General features: G+C 38.7%; 1 protein-coding gene across 2 annotated transcripts in view; it reads left to right on the top strand.

Moving 5' to 3' along the window:
- The window catches only part of LOC128689242 (ankyrin repeat and SOCS box protein 1), a 96,461-nt gene that overhangs the window by 24,437 nt on the left and 46,540 nt on the right, over nt 1-25,484 (top strand). For both annotated transcript variants that reach the window (XR_011392159.1, XM_070086401.1), the window contains exon 6: nt 22,901-23,121. Coding sequence is in view for 1 of the 2 variants with exons in the window: in XM_070086401.1 (XP_069942502.1) it covers nt 22,901-23,121 (221 nt within the window). In the remaining variant the exon portion in view is untranslated. The remainder of the gene's footprint in view (nt 1-22,900; nt 23,122-25,484) is intronic.

Consider the following 25,484-nt stretch of genomic DNA (forward strand, 5'->3'; position numbering starts at 1 on the left):
GCCATCCATTTATTTCCTATTAAAATCACCATTATATTTGCTCCATAAAATTCCATTAATAGTTTATTATTATGGTGTTGTGTTCATGGTGAGGCACTAAATCAGTGAGGTCATACAGCACCTAGAGAGAGTGGCTCATATTCTTCAGATCAAGAACCCTTCACCAGAATCACGACACCCTTTTGAAGGGGCCTCTAAGACATGATGTGCAGTAATAAGCTTGCAAACAGTAAGATGTGGCAAGTATAGTTCACTTGCAGAAGCAACATTTTTGATATGCTTTGCAACTGAAGTCTCTCAGTACTCTCACTAAATGTTGAGGGGCAATACTACAGTTATCAAACTCTGCCATTTGTTCAGTACCTGGTAATTCATAATAAAAGCACCATTTTACTTTTATTAAAATTCCAAAAATGTGGGATATAATAATGTACAAATAGTAATGTGAAGCAGTAGGTTCAGTTATGAGTTTTGTGTAAGGAATGTCACAGCAGTATCCAGTATATTTATAAGTAGTATTGTTCAGTTGTCCCTACAAGTTCAAATGCTCCTATGTTCATGGATTTTTATTATCCAATGCTTTTAGTGATAGGGAATCAGTGAATAGTTTCAATTACCCAACATTTTTCTGCCCTGGTAGATTTCTATACACAAATCTCTCTGAGCTCAGAAAAAAACCCGCATTTAAGAGAAGAACTTATGTTGATGTTTAGGTTCATCTTGGACCATTGTCACATCATAACTGGGGCAAGGAAGGAAGATCTCACCTGAAGATAACATGATAGGGAGTTGGGAAAGAAAAAAAGTGGTAGTAGAAATAGTAGTAGTAGCAGATGTAGAATCAGTGGCTGTAGCAGTAGTAGTAAAGGTAGGATCAAAGGTGGTAGCAGTAGTAGTAATGCTAGTCATTATATCTTATGAATGTTGCCATTAACCAGATTGCATTAATATATTGCAGAGATATGGTTTCTGAAGCACAAAATGAACCCAGATCTTAGGAAAAAAATTTTATGAAGACTCGATTTTTGTATTACTCATGGTATCCAGTTTCACAGGACCTCTTGGAATGTAACCCTTGCAAAGTTGTAGGGTCAGTTGTACTGTGGAAAGTTGTTCATTATTTTCTTTCCTCTTTCACTACCACTCATTGTGTACACATTGTATGTGTACAATATTTTATTGATTTTTTTAACCCCTTGACTGTCGCAACCCCAAATCCTGAGGTGTCTCCTGGTGTCGCAAAATTTAAAAAAAAAAAATATTTTTTCTTATGAAATGATAGAGAATCTTTTCCCAATTGTAATGACACCAAAAGAACGAAATTTGATGGAAAACTGATGGAATTACGCTCTCATGAAGTTAGTGACCTCGGCGATATTTACGAATCGGCGATTTCGCCCACTTTGAGCCCTATTTTTGGTTAATTCCATTGTTTCAGTCGACCAAACTCATAGCTATTTCTTTAGAACTCCATTTTGTCTATCGATTGAGTACAAGAAACTGCCCATTTACCGATTTCAACTACCTAATAATGTGGTCAGAAATTTGCAATTTGGCCAGTTTCACGAAAATTAAAAAATATGACAATTTCAAAATAGGGTCCAGAATGAACAGTGCAGACATTCCTGGCTCTAAAATAACATTTTCTTTGTTCATCAGTCATGTCTCCAGGCCCCTCTGATATTACTCTTGCTTTCTATTTTGAATTTTTATTCAAACAAAAAATAGAAGATTTACTGTTATGCAGACTACTGCAATATTGTAATAATTGTATAAATAATGTCAACCCATTCATGACTGCATATTAGAATGGCTACTTGGACATTTATTGGAAAATGACATCATTTGTTTACTTTTGAACATCGGCAAAAATCAAACATTTCCCCTACTTTGAGCTCCATTTCAAGGTTCTTTTCATAGTAAAACCAATCAACATCACCTCTATTTCTATAATATGTTTTCCATTCTATCAAATGAGACCAAGAAAACGAGAATACAACCATAATTACTATATGAAAATAGACCACAAAGTCGGAATTTTAATTAAAAGAAACGATCGGAGTTTTTTTTTCTCATTATGCAGTGCGTGCTGAAGGATTTTTTTATATGGTGCACACTGACCACACAGATCCATTCTCTCACATGTGAGCCTACCAGCTTTCTCCAGCTTGATTTGAAGCCACTAAGAATTTGAGTATACAGTGGACCCCCGACTTATGATTAGCTCCCAACTCGAACAATTATGTAAGTGTATTTTTGTAAGTGCTTTTGTAAGTGTATTTTTGGGGGTCTGATACAGACTAATCTAATTTACAATATTCCTTAAGGGAGCAAATTCATTCGGTAACGGCACCCGAACAGCCTTCTGGAACAAATTAATATCGTTAGTCTTGGGTCCACTGTATATACGTCAAAAACGGTGGCTTGTAAGATGTATATATACGACCAAAACAGTCGGAGGGTTAACACATTGGCCGTCTTCCGTTAAGGCAGGTTGACCCGAAAAAGAAACACTTTCACCATCATTCACACTATCACTGTCTTGCCAGAGGCACACAGATACAACAATATAGATGAACATTAAAATGGTATAAAATACCGACAGATTGTTAGGTAAGACACATATGCAACAGTTAGGTATCTTTATTTTGAAACGTTTCGCCTACACAGTAGGCTTCTTCAGTCGAGTACAGAAAAGTTGATAGAAGCAGAAGATACTTGAAGACGATGTAATCAGTCCATCACCCTTAAAGTTTTGAGGTGGTCAGTCCCTCAGTCTGGAGAAGAGCATTGTTCCGTTGTCTGAAACAATATGTTGTTTCAGACAACGGAACAATGCTCTTCTCCAGACTGAGGGACTGACCACCTCAAAACTTTAAGGGTGATGGACTGATTACATCGTCTTCAAGTATCTTCTGCTTCTATCAACTTTTCTGTACTCGACTGAAGAAGCCTACTGTGTAGGCGAAACGTTTCAAAATAAAGATACCTAACTGTTGCATATGTGTCTTACCTAACAACAATATAGATGTCACTCTGAACAGCAAATGTCCCAAACCCCTCCTTTAGAATGCATGCACTGTACTTTCCAGCTATTCATTATAGTGTGATTTTTTGTAAATGTGCAGGTTGGCCATCACAGTACTGGTTGGTCATCACTAATCTGGCAATCAGTAATCCGACATTAATTTCGGCTAGCATAATTTCAAATTTCCGTTGTTGCCACACCAACCTGCCACTACTCTTTGGTGGTGCTACTTGCTGTATAAGTCATTCCAATTTCAGTTCTACATTTATGTTATAACCTGCACTTTTAGACCTAGCCATGGCTCCAATGAATAAAAGAAATGCTTCTCATTGCGTAAAGCACATACACCGTACATTGTCCATAAAAGATAAAGTGGCTTTGAAGCCACTGTCGGTCACCATGAGCTCAGCTCACTCAGATAAGCTGTGACTGGTAAATTTGGGCCTACATATGAGAGAATAGGTCTGTGTGTAAGTGTGCACTATATAAAAAAAAAATCCTGCAGCACGCAGTACATAATGAGAAAAAAACTGGAACCCGTGTTTATGGTGTAAGCCCAACTTTGTGATGTACAGTGGAACCCCGCCCAACGACGGCATCAAGTAACGGCAAATTCGTCTAACGGCACTCTTTGGCATGAAAAAAAGGGCTCTACCAATGGTGAGAAACTTGTCTAATGGTGTTCGTCCGGGACGTGTCCATGCGGTGGGAGTGCGGCCTGAGCAGGCCCAGCCACTCCAAGACTCAGTGTGTCATTGTTTACAAGCTGTTGCAGTCGCTTCCACGTGTACCTGCCATATACTATTTTGGATTATTCCAGTGTTTTTAGTGCTTGTAACTGCTAAATAAGCCACCATGGGCCCCAAGAAAGCTTCTAGTGCCAAGCCTGTGTTAAAAAGGGTGAGAATTACGATGGAAATGAAGAAAGAGATAATTGAAAAATACGAAAGTGGAGCGTGTATGTCCGAGTTGGAAAGGATATACAGTGGACCCCCGAGTTTTGGCAGCCTTGACTTTCGTGAAATTCGACCTTCGGCGAGTTTTTTTGGAAAAATTTGGCCTCGAGTTTCATGAAAAAACTCGTGTTTCGGCGACTGTCCAGTACCCGTCCGCCCGTCACAGCGTACACAAATCCAGTCTCCCACGCCATTCACGCTCAGTGTGCCATTGTTTACCAACACGTGACCATTACCCCATGGGTTCATGCGTAATAATCCATTGTTTTTTGTGATTACAACTGCTAAATAAGTCACCATGGGCCCAAGGAAAGCTAGTGCAAGCCCTTTAGTAAAGAAAGTGAGGAACACGATTGAATTCAAGAAGGAAATCATTGAAAAATATGAGAGTGGAGTACATGTTACAGAGCTTGCCGGGATGTATGGCAAGCCCCGTTCAACCATCACTTCGATCATGGCGAAAGGAAAGGAAATAAAGTGTGCTGTTGTTGCAAAAGGGGTGGATATGCTGACAAAAAGGAGATCACAAATCCTTGAAGAAGTGGAGAAGTTATTGTTGGTGTGGATTACCGAAAAACAGTTAACAGGAGATAGTGTTACACAGTTGATAATATGTGAAAAGGCAAGGCAGTTGCATGTTGATCTCGTAAAGAACATGCCTTCAACAAGTGGTGATGCTTGTGATTTTAAGGCCAGCAAAGGTTGGTTTGAGAGATTTAATAAGCGTAGTGGCATACACAGTGTGATAAGGCATGGTGAGGCTGCCAGTTCTGACAAAATTGCAGCTGAGAAGTTTGTACAGGAGTTTAAGGAGTGCATAGACACTGGAGAATTCAAACCCCAACAAATGTTTAATTGTGACGAAACAGGCCTCTTTTGGAAGAAAATGCCAAAGAAGACCTACATCACGCAGGAGGAAGCGGCACTCCCAGGACACAAGCCTATGAAAGATAGGCTTACTCTCATGTTTTGTAGTAATGCTAGTGGGGATTTTAAAGTGAAGCCTTTACTGGTGTATCACTCTGAAAATCCCAGAGTGTTCAAGAAATACAGTGTCACCAAGAGTAATTTGTGTGTGATGTGGAAGGCTAACAGTAAGGCATGGATCACAAGGGGAATTTTCCTAGACTGGTTTAATGAAGTGTTTGGCCCCAGTGTGAAGAAATACCTCCTGGAAAATAAACTGTCACTCAAGTGCCTCCTGGTAATGGACAATGCTTCTGCTCATCCTCCAGACTTGGAAGAGCAAATAGTGGAGGAGTTTAGTTTCATCACAGTGAAGTTCTTGCCTCCTAATACCACTCCTCTCCTCCAGCCCATGGACCAGCAGGTCATTTCAAACTTCAAAAATCTCTACACCAAAGCAGTGTTTCAAAAGTGCTTTGAAGTGACCTCAGACACTGAATTGACCCTAAGAGAGTTCTGGAAAGATCACTTTAATATCCTCCATTGCATAAACCTTATAGGTAAGTCTTGGGAGGGAGTGACTTCCAGGACTTTGAACTCTGCTTGGAGAAATTTGTGGCTAGATTGTGTACAAGAGAGGGATTTTGAAGGCTTTGTGGCTGAGCCTAAGGAACCTATGCCAGTTGTGGAAACTGTTGTGGCATTGGGGATGTCCCTGGGGTTGGAGGTGAGTGGTGAGGATGTGGAAGAGTTGGTGGAGGACCACAGGGAAGAGCTAACCACTGAAGAGCTGCAAGAGCTTCATCTGCAACAGCAAGAGATCACAGCTCAGGAAACTGCTGCAGAGGAGGAGGAAGAGAGATGGAGGAAGGTGCCTTCTTCAAAGATTAAGGACATTTGTGCAAAGTGGACAGAAGTGCAAACATTTATGGATGAACTTCACCCTAACAAAGCTGTTGCAGGCCGTATTGGCAACATGTACAATGACAGTGTTGTGTCCCACTTCAGAGAAATTTTAAAGAAACGCCAGAAACAGACCTCTCTGGACAGATATTTTGTGCGACAGGGGTCCAGTGACTCTCAAGCTGGTCCCAGTGGCATTAAAAGAAGAAGGGAAGTAACCCCAGATATGGACTTCATACCTGAAGTCCTAATGGAAGGAGATTCTCCTTCCAAAAAATAGTGTACACCTTCCTCCTATCCCCTCCTCCCATCTTCCATCCATGCAGAAGTCTTCAGTAAAGGTAAGTGTAATGTTATTATTATTATTTTAACTGCATGTACTTGATTTCTGATTGTTTTCATTATGTAAATCTTTATTTAATTTGAAAAAAAAAAATTATTTTAATATTTTTGGGTGTATGGAACGGATTAATTTTATTTCCATTATTTCTTATGGGGAAAATGGTTTCGAGTTTCGTGAATTTCGACCTTCGGCGGGCTCTCTGGAACGTATTAATCACGAAACTCGGGGGTCCACTGTACACAAACCCCATTCAACCATCAGTACTATCTTGGTGAACAGAAAGGCAGTCAAGGAAGCTGTTGTTGCGAAAGGTGCAAGTATGTTTTCAAAACGGAGACTGCAAATAATTGAAGAGGTAGAGAGACTGTTATTGGTATGGATAAATGAAAAACAATTATCAGGAGATAGTGTTTCTCAGTCTATAATTTGTGAAAAGACAAGGCAGTTGCATGATGGTCTCATTAAGAAAATGCCTCAAAATAGTGATGATATTGATGAATTTAAGGCCAGCAAAGGCTGGTTTGAGAGATTTAAGAATCGTAGTGGCATACACAGTGTGGTAAGGCATGGTGAGGCTGCCAGTTCAGACAAAAAAGCGGCTGAAAAATATGTGAAGGACTTTAAGGAATACATAGAGACTGAAAGCTTAAAACCTGAAAAAGTGTTTAACCCTTTGACTGTTTCGGTCATATATTTACGTCTTACAAGCCACCGTGTTTGACGTATATATACTCATAAATTCTAGTGGCTTTAACCCTTTGAGGGTTTTTGTCGTACTAGTACGTCTTACGCGTAGGGGTTTTTGTCGTACTAGTACGCATAAATTCTAGCGGCCTCAAATCTCACAGGAAAAGGCTGATAAGCCTAGATGTGAGAGAATGGGTCTGTGTGGTGGGTGTGCGCAGTAGGAAAAAAATCTGGGACCCAGTGGTGCATTGTGGGAATGCCATCATAGTACACAATTTCCACCGTGCCCTGTGGTAAGAAGTTCCTCACTCCTCGGCGAATTGGGACACTTTTGTTCCCCAGTGACAGTTCTAATACAGATGGAAGTGACAGTGAAGATGAGTTTCAAGGTTCTGGTGAGGTTTTGACCGAAACTAATGACCATAATATGGGTAATAGTGAGGAAAACCCAGACAACCCACAGCCTTCCACCTCTGGTGCTGGGCCATCTTGTTCACGTTCAGTTGTACCAGAATCAAAGAGGAAACTCCTATTTTCCAAAATCCCAGACTCAGATGTGAGCATTGGTGATGATAGTGATAGTGATTATGAACTACAAGCTCCTCAAACTTGTTCCAAGAATGGAGGAGGAGGAGGCAGAGGAGGAGGAGGCAGAGGAGGAGGCAAGAGGAGGAGGAGGCAAGAGGAGGAGGAGGCAAGAGGAGGAGGAGGCAAGAGGAGGAGGAGGCAGAGGAGGAGGAGGAGGAGGAAGAAGAAGAGGAGGAGGAGGAGGAAGAAGAGGAGGAGGAGGAGGAGGAGAAAGAAGAAGAGGAGGAGGAGGAAGAAGAAGAATACGTAATGATAACAATAATACATAATAATAATAATACATAATAATAATAATACATAATAATAATAATACATAATAATAATACATAATAATAATAATAGGTAATAATAAATGTTCACCCATGACAGTAACAAGATAAGGGGAGATAACATCTGATAAGTGCTGACGTTTGATGAGGGTAAATGAGGGTAGAGCTGATGCCAAAAGATGAGATAAACATCTCCCTCCCTTTGTTTTTGCTGGTATACTAACATTTCTGTCTGTCTATTTGCCTGTCTGTCAAGCTCCCTGTCTATCCGTCTAGCTCTCTGTCTCAGAGAGCCACAAGACTGTGTCATCACTTTTACTCACATCTTTAAGCAGAGTATAGCACTTTGTCTGGGTTTCTTGGGTTATCCTAGGTAATTTATACTATGTATACTTGTATTTATGTGTACCTGTGAGACAGAGATAAAAAGACAGAATGAGGGAGAAAGATAATTAGATAGAATGGAGGAAGGGAAGCAGCATCCGACCCCATTGTTTTGACAGGCGGGAGGGGAGTGTGAGTAATGAGACAATATGTCATTTTGACAGCTGCCGACTCCTGGTAATTTACACTATGGAGGAGGAGGAGAAGGAGAAGGAGGAAGAGTAGGGGGAAGAGGAAGAAGAGGAGGAGGAGGAAGAGGAGGAGGAGGAAGAGGAAGAGTAGGAGGAAGAGGAATAAGAGGAAGAGGAGGAGGAAGAGGAATAGTAGGAGGAAGATTAGGGGGAAGAGGAGGAAGAGGAATAGTAGGAGGAAGATTAGGGGGAAGAGGAGGAAGAAGAGGAGGAGGAGGAGGAAGAGTAGGAGGAAGAGGAAGAGTAGGAGGAAGAGGAAGAAGAGGAGGAGGAGGAAGAGGAGGAGGAGGAAGAGGAAGAGTAGGAGGAAGAGGAAGAGGAAGAGTATGAGGAAGAGTAGGGGGAAGAGGAGGAAGAGTAGGGGGAAGAGGAGGAAGAGGAAGAGGAGGAGTAGGAGGGTGGAACACTAGTACACTGGTACTGGTACACTAACATTTCTGTCTGTCTATTTGTCTGTCTCTCAAGCTCCCTGTCTATCTGTCTATCCATCTAGCTCTCTGTCTCAGAGAGCCACAAGACTGTGTCATCACTTTTACTCACATCTTCAAGCAGAGTATAGCACTTTGTCTGGATTTCTTGGGTTATCCTAGGTAATTTATACTATGTATACTTGTATTTATGTGTACCTGTGAGACAGAGATAGACAGACAGAAAGAGAGAGACAGATTGAAAGAGATAGAATGAGGGATAAAGATAAAACACCATTGTGTATGACACCATGTTTCAGAGTTCCACAAGCTGCAGAACTAATAGGAATATGTTCAGTGACTGTATATTGGTATATATATTATAGAACAATAATAATAAACAATGTTTTGTATTGTTTGTTTTTGTAAACAAGTTTTGTAAACAATATATTGATAATTATGTTTGTGTGCTTATTGTGTTGTATACAACGAGTGTATATATGTACATTGCACCTTACTTTGGTCTCATAGGCCACATAAGTTATGTGAAAAAATAAAATAGTGAAAAAAACAACAAACCTTCAAATACAAGTAAACTAAAGTTTACCGGGTGAGCGGCAGTCGCCGCTGTTGCCATACGCGGCTCATTTTCTGCAAACTTCATGCATCCATATCTCCGTAAGTATTGATGGTAAATTTTTTTTGTTTATCCTATAATGTTTAGAAAAAAAAACTCTATTTTTTCATAAGAAAAAATAATTTTTTTTTTTTTTGAAATTTGGCCGACCCTGAGAACGAGTTTCGGAGAGGGCCTGTCGACCCTCAAAGGGTTAAATCAAGCAGGAGAAAGCTGGTAGACCCATTTGTGAGAGAATGGGTCTGTGTGGTCAGTGTGCACCATATAAAAAAATCCTGCAGCACGCAGTGCATAATGAGAGAAAAAAAAAACTCCGACTGTTTTTTTTTTTAAATTAAAATGCCGAATTTGTGGTCTATTTTCGTATAGTATTTATGGTTGTATTCTCGTTTTCTTGATCTCATTTGATAGAATGGAAAACACATGATAGAAATAGAGGTGATTTTGATTGGTTTTACTATGAAAAGAACCTTGAAATGGAGCTCAAAGTAGGGGAAATGTTTGATTTTTTCTGATGTTCAAAAGTAAACAAATGATGTCATTTTCCAATAAATGTCCAAGTAGCCATTCTAATACAGCAGGGCCCCGCTTTACGGTGTTTCACTTTACAGCGTTCCGCTAATACGGTCATTTCAAATTATGACCAAAACTTGCTATACTGCTCCCCCATCTGACTTTCTAATACGGTCATCGTGCCCCACCCTGTTTGTTTACATTCTTCGTGAGCTCAGTAAGCATTAAGTCTCTCCATTTTGTCTGGAAACTCCAAAATTTCAAATGTTTTTAAAAGTTATTTCATATTTTACATATACTCTGATAATTATACTTATGTATACCTGTACTTAAATAAACTTACATACTGTGCTGGCATGCAAGTACACATTAAAATCAGTAAGAGTGTCTTATGTCTCCAGACGTCATATTAGTAATGATAATAATAATCATCGAGTCTCATTTAAATGTCGTATATTACGTTAAATACACATTTTCATTAATCCATCTATGATATTTTTTCAAAATTATATAATAAACACGATACATAACATAAAAAGATGATAAATACACCCCACAATAGAATAAACATAAATATGAGATGTGGTAGCAAACGACTTGCACAAGTGACGCCATATTAGAAATAATAATAATAATAATAATCACCAACTCTCATTAAATGTTGCATATTATGTTAATATACACATTTTCATTAATCCATCCATGATATTTTTTTCAAAATTATATAATAAACACGATACATAACATAAAAAGATGATAAATACACCCCACAATAGAATAAATAAACATAAATATGAGATGTGGTAGCCAGATAGCTTGTACAAGTGACGCCAAGAATAACATTTTCTCTAATCTAACATAAGAGAAAATGTGTTACTGGGGGTAACTGTAGAAAATTATTCCTTTCGTATGTATGTAAGTAAGTTTATTCAGGTATATACAAATACAGTTACATAGATTATCATACATAACAACATATGTGTAGAGAACCTAGGATAACCCAAAAAAGTCTGAGTGACTTATTTCCATTGCCTTCACTCAGAGCATCATTTCTTCTCAAAATGATGTTACATGAGAATGGGAGTGTTCTTCTTTATTTATTCTACTGTATCAATATAGAGACAACCTGTACACAATGTAACTTGTACACAAACCAGACGTTTACACTTTGTTTACAAAACTTACCTTCGCCTGGTTTGTTTACATAACTCTGCGCCTGTACTCTCTCATGCACTCATTCTTTCTCTCTCTCATTTATTCGTTTTATCTCATTTTCTTACTCCTGACCCTACATTAAGACTACAAATATTTTAAGGTAAGTAATGAGTGAACTGTATATACATTTTATCGCTCTGGGATGCTTAAATGTAATAGAATATTATGTGTAGGTGGGTTGGCCTGGTATGGTAGCCCGGCTGACTACCATACATACCACACTTGATTTTTTACAATAAATACTACTCATCTCACCCTATATTTTAAGGTAAGTAATGAGTGAACTGTATATACATTTTATCGCTCTGGGATGCTTAAATATCATAGAATTGTATGTGTGGGTGGGGTGGCCTGGTATGGTAGCCTGGCTGACTACCATACATACCACACTTGATTTCTTACAATAAATACTACTTCTCACCCTAGATTAAGACTATAAATATTTTAAGGTAAGTAATGAGTGCACTATGTGTGTATTGTACTTTTTTATTGTTTTTTGATGCCTGGTCCTATTGCTGACTTAATATATGTTAGTGTAAACTTGTTATCTAGTGTTTGTATGCATTTGTAAGTGGAAAAAAAGGGTGTTCCACTTTACGGCGGTAGCCTGGAACCTAACCAGCCATATAAGTGGGGCCCTACTGTATGCAGTCATGAATGGGTTGACATTATTTATACAATTATTACAATATTGCAGTAGTCTGCATAGCAGTAAATCTTGCAGTTTTTGTTTGAATAAAAATTCAAAATAGAAAGCAAGTGGAATATCAGAGGGGCCTGGAGACGTGACTGATGAACAATAAAATGTTATTTTAGAGCCAGGAATGTCTGCATTGTTCATTCTGGACCCTATTTTGAAATTGTCGTATTTTTTAATTTTCGTGAAATTGGCCAAATTGCAAATTTCTGACCATGTTATTGGGTCGTTGAAATCGGTAAATGGGCAGTTTCTTGTACTCAGTCGACATAAAAAATGGAGTTGTAAAGAAATAGCTGTAAGTTTGGTCGACTGGAATAATGGAATTAGCCGAAAATACAGCTCAAAGTGGGCGAAATCGCTGATTCATAAATATTGCCAAGGTTGCTAACTTTACAAGAGCGTAATTCCCTCAGTTTTCCATCAAATTTCGTTCTTTCGGTGGCATTACAATCACGTAAAGATTCTCTATCACATCATAAGAAAAAATAATTTTTTTTTTCGGAAATTTTGCGACACAAGGAGATACCTCAGGATTTGGGGTTGTGACAGTCAAGGGGTTAATTCAGGCCTGTTTTTGGAAGAAAATACCAAACAGGACCTACATTACTCAGGAGGAAAAGGCATTCCCAGGACATAAGCCTGTGAAAGACAGGCTGACATTAATGTTGTGTAGTAATGCTAGTGGTGATTACAAAGTGAAGCCTTTATTGGTGTGTCACTCTGAAACTCCCAGTGTTCAAGAAAAACAATATCATCAAGGGTAATTTGTGTGTGCTGTGGAGATCAAACAGTAAGGCATGGGTCACTAGGGAATTTTTCTTGGACTGGTTTTATGTTGTGTTTGGCCCCACTGTGACAAAATACCTCCAAGAAAAGAAATTGTCACTCAAGTGCCTCCTGGTAATGGACAATGCTCCTGCTCATCCTCACGACTTGCAAGAGGAAATTGCAGGGGAGTTTGGTTTTGTTAAAGTTAAATTCTTGCCTCCTAATACAACTCCTCTCCTCCAGCCCATGGACCAGCAGGCCATTTCAAACTTCAGTGTTTCAAAAGTGCTTTGAAGTGACCTCAGACACTCAATTGATCCTAAGAGAGTTTTGGAAAGATCACTTCAACATCCTCGGTTGAATAAACCTTATAGGTAAGGCTTGGGAGGGAGTGACTACCAGGACTTTGAACTCTGCTTGGAGGAAACTGTGGCCACAGTGTGTACAAGAGAGGGATTTTGAAGGGTTTGGGGCTAACTCTCAGGAGCCTATGCCAGTAATGGAAGCTATTGTGTCACTGGGGAAGTCCTTGGGGTTGGAGGTTTGTGGCGAGGATGTGGAAGAGTTGGTGCAGAATGACGAGGAAGAACTAACCACTGCGGACCTGCAAGAGCTTCAGGTGCAACAGCAACAGATCATTTCTCAGGAATGTTCTTCAGGGCAGGAGGAAGAGAGATGGAGGAAGATGACTTCGTCAAGGATTAGGGAAATGTGTTCAATGTTTATAAAAGTGCAAGCATTTATAGATGATTTTATCCTGTCACAGAAGTTGCTAGCCGTATTGGCAACATGTACAGTGACACTCTTGTGTCCCATTTTAGGGAAATCCTAAGGGCACGTGAGAAACAGAGCTCTCTGGACAGATTTTTGGTGTGACAGGGCTCCAGTGACTCTCAAGCTGGTCCTAGTGGTATTAACCCTTAACCCTTTCAGGGCCCGTCCCGTAGATCAACGGCTTTACGTTGAGTGTCCAAACCGTAGATCTATGCCAAAATTCTAGCGCCATCAAATTTAGCGCGAAAACGCTCATAGGCCTACATGTGAGAGAACGGGTCTGCGTGGTGGGTGTGCGCCATAAACAAAAAATCTAGGCGCCCGCATAGCATTGTGGGAACGCCGGCTCAGTTACCCTTGTTCACCATGCCTCGTCGCAAGTCAGCTCTCACTCCCCGGAAAATTGGGACTCTCCTCTTCCTATCTGATAGTTCTGACACTGATGGAAGTGGAAATGAAGACAAATTCTACGGCTTTGATCAGTTAGTGACCGAAAAGAATGACCAGGATATCGATAATAGTGCAGAAAACCCTGACGATCCTCAACCTTCTACCTCTGGTGTGGGCACTCGTGACTCACGGTCGGTTGTTCCTCATCGCAAGAGAAAACTAATATTTTCGCGTGGCCAGGCCTCTGACTTCAGTAATGATGATGATAGTGACGTGGACTGTGATTTTATTGCGCTCGACGATCAATCGAGTAGTGATAGTGAGGAATCATATTCACCAGTGAAGCGTCGGTATGTTCGCCGCCGCATGCGCTCGGGTAGTGTACCCTATGCTGTGCCCAGGGGACGGAGTACATCCCGGAGTACATCCCGTGGCCCAACACCAGTTTTAGGTAGTGATAGTGAGGATGATGTGGCTACACTTGGCATGGATAGACCACAGGCATCAGTGGATGGTGTTAGTGGTGATGGTAGTGGCACCGCCATGCGTGACTCACCAGGCCACGCTGGGACCCACGCTGCTGACTTGTCAGTTCAAGGACAAAGCCGAGCGCCAGCCACCAGCCCACCACAACCACAACCACCCGCACAACCAGCCTATGATGTCCAGTATCCACCAGCAAACCATATGTGGGATTGGCAGCAAAATCCCAATTTTGTTCCCAAGCCTCACCACTTTGATGATTCTCAAAGTGGAATTCTACCTACTTGTCCCCTTGGAACCACTGCCAATGAACTGGAATTCTTTGAATTATTCTTTGACCAGCCATTGATGGAAATTATTGTCAGGGAAAGTAATAAGTATTTTGAGCACACCATGGCAAATACGATCTTATCACCACAGTCAAGACTACACAGGTGGAAAGAGACGACTGTTGCAGAAATGTATTTGCTTTTTGCAACAATAATGCTTATGCCTCACGTCTATAAGCATAATATAAAAGCATACTGGTCCACAGATCGGCTAATTTCTACCCCGGTCTTCAGTGAAATCATACCAGTGAACAGGTTTATCTTACTCTTACGTATGTTGCACTTCTCTGACAAAACCAGGCCTGACAGAAGTGACAGGTTATACAAGATTAGAAATGTTTTCATGTATCTCAAACAAAAGTTCAGCATATACTTTTATCCATTCAAGAATCTTGTAATTGACGAGTCTTTGATTTTGTTCAAAGGTAGACTGTCATTCAAGCAGTATATACCGAGCAAGAGGAAACGCTTTGGTATAAAACTGTTTGTACTCTGTGATTGTGACAGTGGCCTGGTGTTGGATATTGTTGTATACACGGGTAGTAAAACATTGAAAGATACCAAGATGTTATTGGGTATCTCAGGTGACGTAGTGAGAAACATGATGGCACCTTATCTTGGTAAGGGGCATACATTATATACCGATAACTGGTACACAAGCCCATTACTCAGTGATTTCATGCGAGTGAACAAGACAGATGTGTGTGGCACAGTGCGTTCTAATCGTAAACATATGCCCAGGCTCAACGCAGGTGCTCGTGGTGATGACGTGCAGGTGTTTACTGCCAATGACATCATGGCATTACGGTGGCATGACAAACGAGATGTCACATTGTTGACAACCATTCACCGTAATGAAATGCAAGACAGTGGCAAAGTTGATCGAGTGACTAATGAACGTATTCGAAAACCAGTGTCAGTGATTGATTATACACAAAACATGCGCTTGGTTGACAAGTGTGACATGCAGATTGGTTTTGTTGACTGTGTTCGTAAGAGTTACAAGTGGTACATGAAACTTTTCAATGCATATAATATGTACCAAATAAAGACTGGCAACAGACCACCGTATGGTGAATTTTGTTTGTCTGTTGTCAGACAACTCATAATGAAGTACCAGGTAACAACACCTGCTATACAACATGGTCCTCGAATTCCTCAGGATATACCCAAGCGTTTGAGGAGAGAAGGTGATCATTTCATAATACAGCTTCCTTCAACTCAGAAGAAATTTGCTCAGAAGAGATGCATTGTCTGTGCACAAACAAAACGACGGCAACAAAGACGCAAAGACACTCGGTTTATGTGTGAGGAATGTAAGGTGCCTCTGTGCATGGTGCCTTGTTTCAAGGAGTTCCACAAGCTCCATCAGTTTTAAAACCATGTCCAGTGATTGTAAATATGTAAATATATCATAGAACATTAGTATTATACAATATTTGTGCATGTTTATTGTAATAAACAACAGTGGTAAACAATAATATGATAGTAACTTTAGTGCGGTTATTGTGTTCAACACAGTGAGTTTATATATATACATTATATACACTATTGGTCTCTCAGGCCCCAAATGTTAGTAGGAATAGAAAAAAATTGGAAAAGAAAAGAAAAAACAACTAAAACCACAAAATAATGTAATGCGCGTATGTGGAATTCGTCGATGTTGCCGCCACCACATCATTTTTGACAAACTTCTTGGAACTGTATCTCGGTAAGTACTGATCAGATTTTTTTTTTTGTCTTATTACCTTCACAAAAATATGCTCTTTAATTCTGTAAGAAAAAATAATTTTTTTTTTTTTTTTTCAAAATTTCTTGGACACTGGAGCACCACTTCAGATTTTGGCCTTGGACCCTGAAAGGGTTAAACTGTCCAAACGTAGATCTACGTCTGTGTGCGTAGCACTCCAACCTTAATTTTCTCTATAAGAAATAATGTAAAAAAAAACGTAGATCTACATTCGGAGCACTTCGTGAGCGAACGTAGATCTACGTTTGGACAGTTTAAGGGTTAAAAATCCAAGAAGGGAGGTAACCCCCACCAAAGGACTTAATACTTCAAGTCTTTATGGAAGGGGATTCCCCTTCCAAACAATAAAAACCTGCATCATCTTCCTACCGTCTCATCACTCATCAACAACTCCACAATAAAGGTAAGTGGCATTTAATTATTGTTTATTTTGCATGTCCCATTCGTTTTTGTGTAGGGAAATGTATGTTTCATGTAAAAAAAATCATTTTGTTTAAAACTTTTGGGTGTCTGGAATGGATTAATTCTATTTCCATTATTTCTTATGGGGAAAATTAATTCGACTACAGCAAATTCGTCTAACGGCTAGCTCTCTGGAACGTATTAATGCCATTGGTCCACTGTATTTTCATATGGTTTGTATGGTTGTATTCTCGTTTTGTTGGTCTCATTTGATAGAATAGAAGATATGTTACAGAAATAGATATGATTTTGAATGGTTTACGGATTAAAACTACCTTGAAATTGAGCTCAAAATACTAGTGGAAATGTTCAATTTTTGCTGATGTTCAAGAGTAAACAAATGATGTCACTATCCAATACGTGTCCAACTGGCCAGTCTAATACACAGTCATGAATGGGTTGGCATTATTTATACATTTATTACAATAATGCAGTAGTCTGCATAACAGTAAATCTTTTATTTTTTGTGTGAATAAAAATTCAAGCAAGCATAATATAAGAGGGGCCTGGAGACATGACTAATGAACAGAGAAAATGTTATTTTAATGCAAGGAATGTTTGCATTGTTTATTCTGGACCCTGTTTTGAAATAGGCATCTTTTGAAATTTGTGTGAAATTGGCCAAATTACTGATTTCTGACCATTTTATTGGGTAGTTGAAATAGGTGAATGGGTGGTTTCTTGTGCTCAGTCGACAGAATAGAAGGAATACTCGCAAAATAGCTATGAGTTTGGTAGACTGGAACAATGGAATGGGCCAAAAATAGGCCATAAAGTGGGTGAAATCGCTGATGCACAAATATCACCATTGGGTTAAGTGTATTTTAACCTAACCACTCTGTAATCTGGCAAAATCACTAATCTGGCACTCTACAGGTCCCAATGATGCCGGATTAGTGATGGCCGACCTATATATCCAAAATTGAATAACACGTACTATGAAAGCCTTTTCATGTGCTGTTCAATTTTGGATGTACTTTTTCAATCATATTTACAAATTATGCACTGTATAGAAAAGTTCTACTGTATACTGCACTGTATATACAGTCGGATCTAAAAATTTGCAAGCGTTAAGTTATTATAGGTCTTGCATAACTTGAATCAAATTTTATTTGCTTGCAAGATTATGAAATTACAATAATGAGTTGTGGTGCAAAGAGAGCCACTATCATGCCTAGGCATTATGGGCAGACTTAATTTCATGGCTTACAGACTACTTAATACTAAAGAAATTGATCGTAGTGTGTTTAAGTTGTACATCTTTTTTGTTTATAGTAGACAGTAATTTTACTCTAATTACAATAGTTTCAATAATGAATATTGAAATTATGTTATGGGAATTTAACATTGTGAGTTGTTGAAAGTAGTTTACAGTATAAGAATGCTACAATTGGGTGTAAAGCAGTATTGATTTGGGTAGGTATTTATAATACAATGTAGTATTAATAATGTATGAACTTTGGGTGTCTAGATTTGAAGTTTTAAGATTTAGGTAATTGGGAGATTTTTTGTAAAGTTAAATATTGAGTATTGAGTAGGGTCATAAATAATGCAGAGTATTGAGTAGGGTCATGAATAATGCAAAGTACAATCTATATATTTCTATATACTATTTCAGGTTTGATATCTAAATATTGTTCTAAGCTGTTTAATATTATGTATAAGAAAGAATAGAGATTTAGGCATAAAAAAGCCCTTGACTACATTCTGATTGAAACCCTATACAGTAGGGCCCCACTTATATGGCAGGTTAGGTTCCAGGCTACCGCTGTAAAGCAGAAATCACCATAAAGTGAGTCACACTTTTTTTTTCATTTGTAAATGCATATAAATGCTTCATAACATGTTTACACTATCATATATTAAGTTAGTAATAGAACTGGGCATTAAAAAACAATAAAAAAGTTAAATACACATACAGTACACTCATTTCTTACCTTAAAATATTTTTGTCTTAATGTAGGGTGAGAGTGAGTAGTATTTATTTTAGGAAGCCAGGTGGTAGGTATGGTAGCTTGTCAGGCTACCACACCTACATGTAATATATTTATTTATTTATTTATTTATTTATTTATTTCAACATGATACAGTGAAGTACAAAAGAATACAGTTAGATGCAGCATGCCAAAGCCACTTGAATGCATAGCATTACGGGCAGGCTTAAAATTAACTTAAGATTAACTAAGCAATGATATATTCAGTGGTACAAAAATTATTGTAAAACAGATAACAGTTTAGTACAAATGAGTATTACAAAGACAGGTTATATGGTCATTTACTGTGTTGCTGTGTAATCAGTAGAATGGAGTATTCTGTTAGGTAATGAAGTTAAATAGTAACAAAGTTTGATTGGGTCACAGGTTGACATTTATGAGATACAATAATGAGATACATATATGAGATACAATTTATGAGATACAGTTATTCAGTATTTATTTAATTGTGGGTAAGTAAGTGATTTTTGAGAAGAGACTTGAATTTATAAACAGACAGTGTTTCTTTTATATTCACAGGTAATGAATTCCAGATTTTAGGGCCTTTTATGTGCATTGAGTTTTTGCATAGCGTGCGATGGACACGAGGAACATCAAAGAGTGATCTGTGTCTTGTGTTATGGTCATGTGTTCTGTTGAGGTTCGTAAGGAGATGTTTAAGGGGAGGGTTTATGTCAGAGTTAAGTGTTCTATGTATGTAGTAGGTACAATAATAAGTATGGATGTTTTGTATTGTGAGTAGGTTTAGAGTTTTGAATATTGGTGGAGTGTGCTGTCTGTAGTGGGAATTTGTTTTCATTCTGACTGCAGCCTTTTGTTGGGTGATTAGTGGTCTGAGATGGTTTATTGTTGAGCCCCATGCACAAATTCCATAGGTGAGATAGGGGTAAATAAGTGAGTGATATAGGGCCAGGAGGGCTGACTGTGGAACATAGTACCGTATCTTCGATAGTATGCCTACGGTCTTGGAAATTTTTTTGGAAATTTGTTGTATATGTGTTTGAAATTTGAGTCTATTATCAAGGTGGATTCCTAGGAATTTTCCCTCTGTGAGTTTTGTGATAGGTGATCCATTTATCATTATGTTAAGAGACACATCTGCAGCTCTGTTACCAAACTGAATGTAGTAGGTTTTGTCAATGTTGAGAGTAAGTTTGTTGGTCTTCATCCAGGTTGATATTTTCTGTAATTCGGTATTTACAGTATTGCCTAGCATGACTGGGCTCGGGTGGGAGTAGACATATGTAGTGTCATCTGCAAATAGTGTGGGTTTGAGTAGTTGCGACATTTAAAGTTGCGACATTTAAAGTGCCCCAGCATGATAAAATATACATACAGTACACACATTACTTACCTTAAAATATGTGTAGTCTTAATGCAGGATGAAAGGTGAGTATTTATTGTAGAAAGTCAAGTGTGATAGCTTGCCTGGCTACCACACATACACGAAATATACGACTTAAATTTAAGGTACCCCAGAGCGATTATTATTATTATTACCATCAACATACTTTGTAAGCGATGCAGAGAATGCAAACAAACAGATGAACGCATTTAATACCTGTCTGGTTATGGTTCATTCATGTTCATTTCTCATACGTTTTTGAAGCTTATACAGTGGACCCCCGCATAACGATGGCATCGCATAGCGATTTTTCCGCATAACGATTACTTTTATCGCAAAATTTTTGCCCCGCATACCGATTAAAAACCCGCATACCGATTTTCGTCCGAGACGCGTCCAATGTGCCCTCACATGTGCCGGCCGTCCCATTGTTTACCAGCCAGCCTCCGCGGTAACATCCAAGCATACACTCGGAATATTTCGTATTATTACAGTGTTTTCGGTGGTGTTTCTGGAAAATAAGTGACCATGGGCCCCAAGAAAGCTTCTAGTGCCAACCCTGTGGTAAAAAGGGTGAGAATTAGTATGGAAATTAAGAAAGATTTTGAAGGGTTTGGGGCTAACCCTGAGAAGCCTATGCCAGTTGTGGAATCCATTGTGCCTACTTCAAAGATTAAGGAAATGTGTGCAGAGTGGTTTGAACTGCAAACCTTTATAGATGAAAATCACCCTGACACAGCTGTTGCAAGCCGTGCTGGTGACTATTTCAATGACAATGTTATGGCCCATTTTAGGAAAGTCTTGAAGAAACGGGAGGTACAGAGCTCTATGGACAGATTTGTTGTGCGACAGAGGTCCAGTGACTCTGAAGCTGGTCCTAGTGGCATTAAAAGAAGAAGGGAAGTAACCCCAGAAAAGGACTTGCTACCTCAAGTCCTAATGGAAGGGGATTCCCCTTCTAAACAGTAAGAAGATAATGCTCTCCCCTCCTCCCATCCCATCAATCATCACCAGATCTTCAATAAAAGTAAGTGTCATGTAATTGTGCATGCCTTTTTCAGTTTGTGTGTATTAAAATTAACATTTCATGTGGTAAAAAAAATTTTTTTTCATACTTTTGGGCGTCTTGCACGGATTAATTTTATTTCCATTATTTCTTATGGGGAAAATTAATTCGCATAACGATTATTTCGCATAACGATGAGCCCTCTTGCACGGATTAAAATCGTTAACCGGGGGTCCACTGTACTGCAATACAAACACCTTATGTTATGTACAAGTTGTCTTAACGTTGCAGTAGAATAACTAACAGCAACACTCCCGTTTTCATGCAACACATCATTTTTAGAGGTAAGGACACTCTGAGTGAAGGCATATGAAAGGAATAATTTTCTACAGTTACCCCCAGTAATGCTGTTGTGTACACATTTTCTCTGCTGTTGGACTAAAGGAAGTGTAATTCTTACCATCACTTCAACAAGCCATTCAGCTGCCACATCTCATATTTAAGTCAATTTGTTCTACTGTGGATGTATGTGTGATGGTTATGATACGTAACGTGTTTCTTATATAATTTTGAAAAAAAATATCATGGATGGATTAATGAAAATGTCAGTACGTACTGTATTAACATATTACATTTAAAGTGCCCCATAGTGATTATTAGTATTATTATTATTAATATGGTGTCACGACTAGTGAGACACTCTTTGTGATTTTAATGTATACCTGCACACCAGCATAATGTGCAAGTTTGTTTAGGTTCAGGTACACATAAGTATAATTATCAGAGTATATATAAAATATGCAATAACTTTAAAACACTAGAAATTTTGGAAAGTTTCCAGACTTAACCCCTAAACTGTCCAAACGTTTATATGTATACGTTCTTACATGTAGCGCCCCAAACGTATATATACGTTTTAATTTTCCTGCCTCCAAATTTGGCATGATTGGCCTGAGATGCCTGGTCAGCATAGAATGGGTCTTAACACTTGGTGTGCACCATATTAAAAAAATCTGGGACCACTTAGTACCTTGTGGGAGCACCAGTTAAATTGAGTGCCAGCTAGAGCAAACAGTGTGGCAAACACCAAGGATTCACTGATGTAATGTCATATTAACACTCCCCTTTTAAGAGGAAAATGATGTTAACCCCAAATTTAGGGTCTGTCTCTGTCTATTTATCTTTGTCTATCTGTCAGTGTAGGTAGCCGGTAGGTGTAGCCCAGGTGGGCTACACCTACCGGCTACCTACACTGACTTCCTACAAATAAATACTACTCACCTCTCTTCCTATATTAAGACTACACATATTTTAAGGTAAATAGTGAGTGTACTGTATGTGTATTTTAACTCTCTGGGATGTTTTAAATATCGTATATTAAGTATGTGACGGGGAGCCAGGGCTACCTACACCTGACTTCCTACAAATAATTACTACTCGCCACTCTCCCTTCATTAAGATTACAAATACTTTAAGATAAGTAATGAATGTACTGTGAATGTATTTTACTTTGTGTGCTTTTAATGCCTGGTTCTATTACTAACTTAATGTAATTTAGTGTAAACTAGTTGTCTGGCATTTATATGCATTTATAAATGGAAAAAATGGCATTCTGCCTTCCGGCAATGTCTGCTTTCCAGCGACAGCCTGGAACCTAACCCGCCGTATAAGTGGGGCCCTACTGTAATGTGGTGTACTGTACTAGTTAAATTCAAGAAGAGAGTGACCAGCTTCTTGCTCTTGGCATGTTAAATGCAAATACATACTTATTTACCAAGATGATATGTAAAACATTTAAGGCAGATAACTTCTGCAACGTGTATAGGCGCAAGGAAAGGATTCCAACTTGTCTCATTTCTTCTCTGTTTTCAGCTCCTGCTAGAGTATGGTGCTGATCCCGAGCCTTTTGACCATATCTTCACATGTGTACCTGGCTGGCCATTGCAACATGCTGTTGTTTATGCTCATTTCTCATGTTATTTTGAGCTATTAAAATCAGGGGCTTTAGCAAACCTTACCTCACTTCCCTATGAAGTAGCTCCAAGAATAGTAGCTCGATTGTCAATTCCACATGCCATTCTGAAATATTCAAGGTGAGTACTGTAATTATTAACCTTTTCAGTGTCAATGTCCCATCAATGAGTACTGTAATTATTAACCCTCTCACTGTCAAAGTCCCATCAGTATCCTTAAAACAAAAAAAAAAAAAAAACGAAAATGGTAGAGAATAATTTTCTGAAGCTAATGACACAAAAGATATGAAATTTGATGGAAAACTAATTGTGCCAAGACTACAGTCTGGGCACCATTTATGCATCAGCAATTTTGCCCACTTTGAAGCCTATTTTAGGTTAGTTCCATTGCTGAAACTGACCCAGTTCCTGGCTATTTTGCTAGGATGCCTTGCATTCTCTTGACCGAGGGTAAGAAACTGCTCATTCAGCTATCAGAACTACAGAATCCTACTAAATTCACAGGATTCAGCAATTTAGCCAATTTTACATAAAATTCAACAATTTCCAGTTTAAAAAGGCCAAAATAAACACTAGGTATTCCAATAAGTGAAGCAGTAAAAAAACAAAAAAAAAGATCAGTAGAGTAGTCAGCACCCTACCATTCTTGAAAATAGCCAAAAATCAAATGTCTGCCATTTTCAGGCCTATTTTAAGCCACTTTTCATCTGAAACCAACAGGAATCATCTCTGTTTCACTATTATATCTTCCATTGTATCAGAAGATGCAAAGAAACAGTAAAATCCATAAAAACAACCTCAAAGTTGCTATTTTAAACCAAACACAAGGTCAGAGGTTTACTTTTCCCATCATACACTGCATTGAACTTTTTTTTTATACTGTGCACACCCACTGCACAGACTCATTCTTTCATGTCTAGATCAAAATTTACACTCGCAGCATATTTCAGGGTGCTCTGTTTTAAAACGTAGATCTACATCAGCAACACTAGCATCAGTAACATAGATCTGCATGGGAGACACTGAAAGGGTAAATCTGAGATGGAAGGAAGGAGAGGTAGGGGTTATTCTAGGAAGGGTTGGAGGGAGGGAAGGAAAAAGGGTTTTTAAGTGCTAGGGACTTAAACATCCAGTAATATTGTTTGTGTTAGATCAGAATGAAGACAGGTAGATTGTATGGTTTGACTTGCTGTTGAAGTGTGAGCAAAATAGCATTACATATTATTATTATTATTATTATTATTATTATTATTATTATTATTATTATTATTATTATTATAATCTTCACCAAGCACTAAATCCATTAGAGGCAAAATAGCATTTATGAAGGGATTCAGGAAACTGGTTAATCAGACTTGAGTCCTGGTGGGTAGTAAAGGAGGGGTGGGGATGTTTCAGTTCAGATTATTACTTTATAATTATCATCATCATCATATTAAGTGCTGTTCCTATAAGGGTCATGCAGCACTGCAATTTGGAGACTGATTTGAATTGTGATGCCTGCACACTTTTGGCAGGTTAGTTATTAAATGAATGATAGTAAATGTGTTTTGTTTTTTCAGGGTCATCCCACCTTGGTAAAGATGGCCAGAGTGTTATAAAAGATAGAAATTTTTAATTTAACCCTGTCACTGTCTGTCATGTAGAACTACATCACTGAGACCAGGGGCCCTCACATAGTCCTACATCATAAGCTCAACTCAGATAAGCTGTGAAAGGTAAATTTTGGCCTACATATGAGAGAATGGGTTTGTGTGGCAAGTGTGCACAGTATAAAAAAAAATCCTCCCCCACATAGTGCATGATGGGAAAAACAAAACCGTGACTGAGTGTATGGTTTACAATAGTGACTTTGCTGTGTTTTCTTATATGGTTTTAATGGTTTTATTGGCTGTTTCTTGGTATCATTTGATAGAATGAAGATATACTACTGAAATAAAGATGATTTTGATTGTCTTCAGGACTGGAAGTAGCTTTAAATTGAGCTCGAATTAGTGAAAATATTAGATTTTTGCCAATATTCCAGAGGATAGCTAGGGCCCTTCTACAACCCCTAGTCTGATTCATTTTCCCCGAAATGCTCAGCATAACAAGCGGCTTTCTATATAGTAGTATGTCACTGATGTCAGCTAGGCCTGTATACCATGTACACGTACTTGTAGTAAATAAGGATATTATTATTATTATATATTCTTTCTTTCAACACACCGGTCGTATCCCACCGAGGCGGGGTGGCCCAAAAGGAAAAACGAAAGTTCTCCTTTTACATTTAGTAATATATACAGGAGAAGGGGTTACTAGCCCCTTGCTCCCAGCATTTTAGTCGCCTCTTACAACACGCATGGCTTACGGAGGAAGAATTCTGTTCCACTTCCCCATGGAGGTAAGAGGAAATAAACAAGAACAAGAACTAGAAGTAAAATAGAAGAAAACCCAAAGGGGTGTGTATATACAGTGGACCCCCGCTTAACGATCACCTCCAA

Source organism: Cherax quadricarinatus, chromosome 18 (genome assembly GCF_038502225.1).
Source record: "Cherax quadricarinatus isolate ZL_2023a chromosome 18, ASM3850222v1, whole genome shotgun sequence".
Lineage (NCBI taxonomy): Eukaryota > Metazoa > Arthropoda > Malacostraca > Decapoda > Parastacidae > Cherax > Cherax quadricarinatus.